The sequence below is a fragment of the Gavialis gangeticus genome, unplaced genomic scaffold (genome assembly GCF_001723915.1).
Source record: "Gavialis gangeticus isolate Ggan-Ray unplaced genomic scaffold, GavGan_comp1, whole genome shotgun sequence".
NCBI classification, from domain to species: domain Eukaryota; kingdom Metazoa; phylum Chordata; order Crocodylia; family Gavialidae; genus Gavialis; species Gavialis gangeticus.
Genome location: NW_017728996.1, coordinates 6,476,708 through 6,483,464, shown reverse-complemented (window position 1 = coordinate 6,483,464; position 6,757 = coordinate 6,476,708). Strand labels below are relative to the sequence as shown.

At 50.9% G+C, this 6,757-nt stretch overlaps 1 protein-coding gene across 1 annotated transcript in view; it reads left to right on the top strand.

Annotated features, from left to right (window-relative positions):
- The first annotated feature begins 13 nt into the window (after positions 1 to 13).
- The window catches only part of HACD3 (3-hydroxyacyl-CoA dehydratase 3), a 16,699-nt gene continuing 9,955 nt past the window's right edge, over positions 14 to 6,757 (top strand). Inside the window, exons 1-5 of the mRNA XM_019503971.1 lie at positions 14 to 123; positions 860 to 902; positions 2,101 to 2,174; positions 5,394 to 5,558; positions 6,300 to 6,351. Of these exons, the coding sequence (XP_019359516.1) occupies positions 28 to 123; positions 860 to 902; positions 2,101 to 2,174; positions 5,394 to 5,558; positions 6,300 to 6,351 (430 nt within the window). The 5' untranslated portion in view covers positions 14 to 27. The remainder of the gene's footprint in view (positions 124 to 859; positions 903 to 2,100; positions 2,175 to 5,393; positions 5,559 to 6,299; positions 6,352 to 6,757) is intronic.

The window sequence follows — 6,757 nt, the reverse complement described above, 5'->3', positions numbered from 1 at the left end:
GCCGCCGCCGCCGCCGCCGCCGCCGCCATGATGCAGAGCGCCGCTGCCAGCCTGACGCCGCACGTGCACTGGGCGCAGCGGCACCACGAGCTCTACCTGCGCGTGGAGCTCAGCGACGTGCAGGTAGCGGCCGGGCCCCGCACAGCCCTGCCCGTGCCCGTGCCCGCAGCTGTCGGGGGAGGGGGGAGAAACTAACCCCCTCACCCCCAGCCTTTGCTCTTTGTTTCCTTGCCCCCCTTCACTTGGGCTCTGGCTTGTCCCCGCTGCAGAGCTGGCTGGGCCCTTGAGGCCCCTCCTGGCCCCCGAGCGGGGTGCAACGCCGGGCTCGCGCCTGGCGCGTGTCCCCCAGGACGTCGTGGCACGCCTGGCCCTGGCACCTGAGCCCGGGGCGCGCGAGTCGTGCCCTTCCCGAGCAGGTGCGGACAGAGCGGAGGGCTGGGAGGCGGTGGGAACCGTTCGGGAAGGTTTGCAGGACAGAGCGAAAACAAAACTAAAAAGGGGAGAGAGAAATGACAGTGGACAGGGGAGTTGGCGGAAGAGGTGGCTGGAGAAAGGGCATGAGCTGGACTGGACCAGGGACTAGTATGACAAGCCTCGGGGGTTACCTTGTCCAACCCCGTGCACAAACATGGGGAGACTATTCCTAAATCCTCCCCGCCCAATTCTTATCCAGCCTCCACTTGCAAAGCTCCAGCGAAGCAGTTTGTAACAGTAAGGAAGCGTCGCCTGACCTCTAACCCAAATCTGCTTTGCTGGAATTGAAAGCCATCGCTTGGTGCACTCCTGGCCAGCTGCAGCTGGGATCCTTTAGCCAAGGTTTAAAACAAGCACGTACCTAAAACGGTTTCTTTTTCCGCAGACCCCTGACATCACCATCACTGACAATGTGCTGCATTTCAAAGGTAGGTGACAGCGGCTGCTTTTCGAGTTTGTAGCGTTTGGGCATCTCTCCGCGGGGCTGGGTGCCCCAAGCCGGGTGCCGGCTTGCCGTCTGTTGGGACAGGGAATAAGTTGTCAGAGGGAGTTATTGCCACAATTTCTAATTGCTTTTTGTGATCTAGATGAGGTAGGCCCCAGTCCCAGACTCCTCTGCTCACGTGGAGCAGGTGAGATGTAGCAGAGCCCTGGCGGAGCGGCTGTGGTGGTCCTAGGATGAGCTGCATCCATTGATACAAGCATCCCTCGAGAGACTACCACGTTTCACCTGTTCAAACCCACTCGCCACATGTAAATGTCAGCAGGATGTCCGTGTCTCTCTGCCAGGCACCTCCCTAGCCTGGGAGCTGGAAGTAACCCAGAGCAATCTGTCTGGCATAGAGACCCCGTGCGCAGCGGCTAGCAGGAACTAACGGTCAGTGGAAAAGGGAAGTGGAGCCCTTCCTGTGTGGACCAAGCAGCTCCCCCGTGCAGCGCTAACTTGGCCGTGGGGTGTCAGACCTGCAGTAGGAACATCCCAGGGCTGCCTTTTCTCTCTGAAGTTGATCTCATTTGAAGCCTCGAGGTCTGTTTCATGCTGCAGGGATGTAAAGGTCTCTTTTAGCTCTGGAGTGCATGCAGAAGAGAGTCAGGTGTCATCTCAAGTTGCAAACAGCTTTAGGCGAACGGGATCCTTTTGCGGCAGCTCCCTAGAAAAGAGCAGATTTTCAAGTTGAGCCTGTCCTGTGCAGGGACCAAGTGGATCATGGTGGATTTGCAGTGTGTCACCAGTGGGCTTGCATGGATTGCACTGCTACCTGTGGGATAGGACACAGACCCTTTGTTGTGGTGTCTCCTGTCAGGCGGAGCTTGCACAAATGGCTTCCTACCTCATGCAGAAAGCCCTTCCTGGGGTGATGCTGGGCTATAGCCGCTCTTGATTCCTGTTTGAGACGCCCACCACCTGTTTTGAACTCCTCTTTGTTTCAGCTGTTTAGCATTTCATTTGCATTTGTTCTGGTTTTGCATTTCCATTATGTTGTACTTTGATCCTGCAGCCCGGAGGGGCAGGAGAAGCTCTTTATGTTACTTGGTGATTAACAATGATGTGTTTCACCAACACTGTGTGTGGTTGGGGGGGGTGTCCCATGGTCTTTACACTGATTGTTGCTTCTTCTGTTCTAGCTGAGGGGCATGGTGCCAAGGGGGACCACATTTATGAATTTCAGCTGGAGTTTCTGGAACCTGTCGAGCCCAAAGTACGTATATTTTCTTTCTTCCTGATGTCCTTTTCAAAGGAGAAGTCTTGCCATTATGTAGTTTAACAAAATGCAAATGAGAAATGACTTGTTTGTAAACCTCAGGGATGCTGCCTGAGGTGGCTGCTTTGTTTCCTGATGCGATAACAGGCAAGTCTGCTAACGGTCATAGTTGTAGATGCTGCACAGGTTCACCATCCCTTCTCTGAGCCTGCTTTCCTTGCACTTGGTCATGCAAATAAGCTCACTGCAGCCAGTCGCTCTCCTAGGTAATAGTGTACAGGACTGGGCTTTAAATTTGCCACAGAAATGAAGAGTAGATAGACTTAAATGGTAATTTAGGTGGATTAGTAAAATAGCAGCAAATCTAGGGATTTTGTGTGTGAAGCAGCCCTGATTGGGGAAAATGCCATCTGCCTTGCTGCGATGTGCTGCCTCTCTGCTACAGGCAAACCTTGTCTCACTTTCCATCTCAGTGCAATGGCAAAGGGCCTGATTGGGAAAAACAACCTCTTCTATCATTCCCCTTTTCATCAATAGGAGCACTGTAGGGCAATCATCTGCTCTGCCAATGGGTGAGGGGAGGCATAGGAGAACTGTAACATCCTGCAGCCCTTGGGAATAGCTTTGGCAAGACTGGGAGCCAGGGATTTGTCACCTGGGAGATCTCTCTTCTGGTTGGGTAAAGAGGAAGGGAAGGAGACCATCCCCTTTGTAAAGCAAAATTCAACAGATCTCACTAGGACTAAATAGCTGAACTGGGTTTGCAAACTATGGATGCAGAAGTGCTGGGAAAGGAACACGAGTTCACTCACACGCGTTGGGCAGTCTGTGACTCATGCTGCAGTCTACTTGGAGAGGGCCTCTCTGCACTGATTCGCTGAGAAATATGTCTTCAGATCCCCCTCTGAACAACACCCTTCAGCTGCATCTCTGCTCCTTGGGTCTCCTTCCATGAGCTCTGTCCAGTGACACTCCACACATACAGAGTCCCACATCCAGGTACCTGCTCGGGTGCTAGGCCTTCCTCCTTGGGTCACTGAGGATGCTGCCTCTGCAGCCGTTGCCCTCCTCCCTTTCTGGTCCCCAGCACTAAAGACAAAATGGGAATCCCCTGAATTCCTTCATTTGCTGTTAGAGACACAAAAAACCTGCTGGCAGGGAGTGACATGGATTGAGGTGAGGATGAAAGAAAAATCCTGCCACTACAGGGAGACTTCAGTTTGCAAACAGTGGAAATTGGAGAGTCCGTGACTAGAGCGCGTGTAGTCGTGCTGGGTGCCCAGATAATTCTGTCTTTTCTTTAACAGGCGCTTGTTGCTTTTGATTGTATCTTGGATACGGATGTAGATAGCTTTAAAAAAGTGCCTAAGAGGGTTCCAGTATCTCTGTGATCTCACCATGGCCATAAAGCCCACAGGGAGAGGTGACGTCTCAGGCAGACGGGCAGGGCCCAGGGTGCTTGTGGTTGTGTGCGTCAGAACTGACCCCTTCCAATCATGTGAAGTCATTGAGGGCTTGGTGTGGATCGTGGTGCATGGTGGTTGAGTATTGAGGTGGCAAAGGCTTGGTGGCATGGCAACAAGGGTTGGCATCCCAAGGAAATGGGCAAAGCCCTGGCTTAACCACAGGGATGGAGCAAGGCTGCCTGATTCCCTAGTTGCTGCACAGACTCGCCACACCTCAGGATTGCAAACCCAGATAACAATGTTGATCTTCCGAGGCAGGCGTTGCTTTCATCATCGTTTCTGGGTGCTTCCAACAGCTTTCCAGCCTGTCTCGCTGCACTGCGTGACAAGCTGAAGAAGATAGTGGGTGGTATTGGCCAGGCTGGAGGGAGGAGCAAGACGGCCCACAGGGGGTCATATATTCTAGCCACCTGCTCAGGAAAGGATCATGCCTGACTAAGCCCTCTATGAAGGATGGGACCCCGGGTGAGGATACCCTCTGAGAGGGTGAATGAATGCCCCTGGAGACTGCCCAGCGGAGTGACAGCACCATCCAGAGGTGATCCCCTGTAAACTTGTGATCTGCTGGCAAGCAAATGCCCCTTAGCACTCAGTGGCTTGGAAGGCACCTGCTGGAGCTAACAGTATTATTGCAGCCGGATGACTGTCAGCCTCTGCAGGAAGTGGTTCTCTAGCAGGGGAGCTCGCATGGTCTCCTTGCCACACCCAGGAGTAGGAAGGCTAGTTCCCTTGTCTTGTTGCAGCCTGTTAAAATGAATGGAGGGTGGGAATGCCTCTTTGCAAGATCATACGGATAAATTATAGGCAGCACAACCGGCCAGGCAGTCTAACTGTCCAGTCCCGGCACAGAATTCTTCATGGGGCTTCCTACACCTGCCAGAGAATAGGTTTTCCACAAGCAGTTTCTAGCTGCCTTCCTGTCACTGGTCCAGCTTCTGTAGCAGGATGAAATCTGGGAGGCATGCAGGACACAATGTTGGGGGGACTGAGACAGCTGCTTGTCACCTTGCAAATAATTTGGCCATTGCACCCAGTGCATCAAAGGAGACCCCCAGAGCTCCTGCCTCTACCAAGCAAGGAGAATCCTTCCATCTCCTTCGCTGTTCTGTGGTGTGTATAGTTATTGCTAAACAAGTCTGGAAGCACCTGATGATGCCTCAGCTTGTTGGGTCAGAAGTGAATGTGAGATCTCAAAGAAATTAAATTCAAAACCACGCCTTGGTCTCAGCCCAGAGCATTCCAAAGCCACCAGCAACGCAATTCCCAAAGAAAGCTTCCTTTTCCCCCACCTTTTTAATGAAAAAATCTGAGGTTATGGGTGCTGCTGCATTACTTCCACCTGGTTTTTAACCTGAATTCCCTACTGCATGCTCCCAGGTGCACGGTCCCTCATTATCAAAGAGCTGGTTTCCTTAGCCCCTGAGTCATTTCAGTGCTGTGTGCTGAGAAACTCAGTGGGAAAAAGCCTGGATAGTTACAAGAAGTCCAGAAAGAACAGGATACCTCATTGCTAGAGGAGGATGCAGAAAACTAGGGGGTTAAGCACCTGAAATGCAGATGGGGCTTAGGGGAATTTCAGAATGGAGGTCATGGCTGGGGCAGCTGGGATAACCCTGCACTGCTGGTATGTGTGGCTGATCCAGGATGTCACCTTCCAGAACCACCAACCTGCCCCCAGCTCAATCCAGCCTGCTCTCTAAGGGGCCCTACTGACGTGTTCATGTGGCTGCCCTCGCCCTTTCTGTTCCAGCCAGCGTACAAAGTGACGCAGCGGCAGCTGAACATCACTGTGAAGAAAAAAGAAAGCAACTGGTGGGAGAGACTCACCAAGCAAGAGAAACGCCCACTCTTTCTGGCCCCGGATTTCGATCGCTGGCTGGATGAGTCGGATGCTGAAATGGAGCTCAAAGAAAAGGTGGGTATGGCCTGCACACGCAGGTTACACCAGCAGCTGAGGTGTGGTGGGCTGAGAGATAAAAACAGCCATTCTGTTTTGAAGAGGCTCTGTCTGGCTGCTGAGTTTAAACATTTCCATTTGCTTGGAGTTCAGTGAGCGTGCTGCTCGCAAGATGCAAGCAGAATTGTCACAAGCAGTTTATGTATAATCTTGCCCGGTTTTTGAAGGGGAAGTCACAAATGAGCTGGTTTGGGTTTAAATCAAGCCTCACTTGTAACTACTTATGCCTCAAAGTCTTAGGCTGGTTGAGAGTCTCACGGGGTTAGGCACTACACAAACTCCCTTGTTACTTCTCAGGATTTAACACCTGTTAGATCTGCCATTAATGACTAGAGGAGAAACAGAGGATGACTTTTTAACATGAAAAAGAAATAGCTTCAAGCAATAATAACAACCTACAGTTGTCCTAGAAAGCAGCTTTTTCTAAAAAACAAGGAAAAGCAAAAGCATCTGCATGTTAGAGATTCTCTCTCATACAGTGAAAGTAACTTTGCTGGTTAAACAAGCATTTGCTCTTGCGGTAACTCTCCTGATGCAAAAGAATATGCCCCCCCTTGTCTGCACGAAAAATTAAATGCTTGTATGAAATGGATATGCAACTGAGTTGTAAACCCCACTAGCTCTGCCACAGGATAGTTAATTAACAGGTCAGTGGCTTATTACACTAACACTTATTATAACTTTCTCCATCATCTTTAGGAGGAAGAAAGAATCAACAAAATGAGAATAGAATCCAGAGTCCCGAAAGACCGTAAGTGACTGCGCCTTTAAGTGCATAAGGCTAATTGGATTTAAAAGATAGTGATAGTTGTCTGTTAATACACACCACAGGCAAAATAGTGCTTTGTAACACACATCTCCTTCCAGCACTGTTGAAAGAAGCTTGATATGTCTTTCTGGAAAATTAGTGCCCTAGACTTCATATAAATCACTTCCAATCGCAGTGTCACTGCATTGCTGTTTGATAGGGGACTGGCTTTTGATATATTCCTGAAAGCAGGTGACAGGAAAGCCAGCACTCCCATTGTTCTAGTCCAGGTTTTCCTCTGACTCCACTAGGCAGATCATACTATTAATAAGGAAGAGATCGATCCCTACCTCCAGGTTTGAAATGCTTAATCGGTGACCCCTTGCCATCCCCATCTCATCCTCTACCC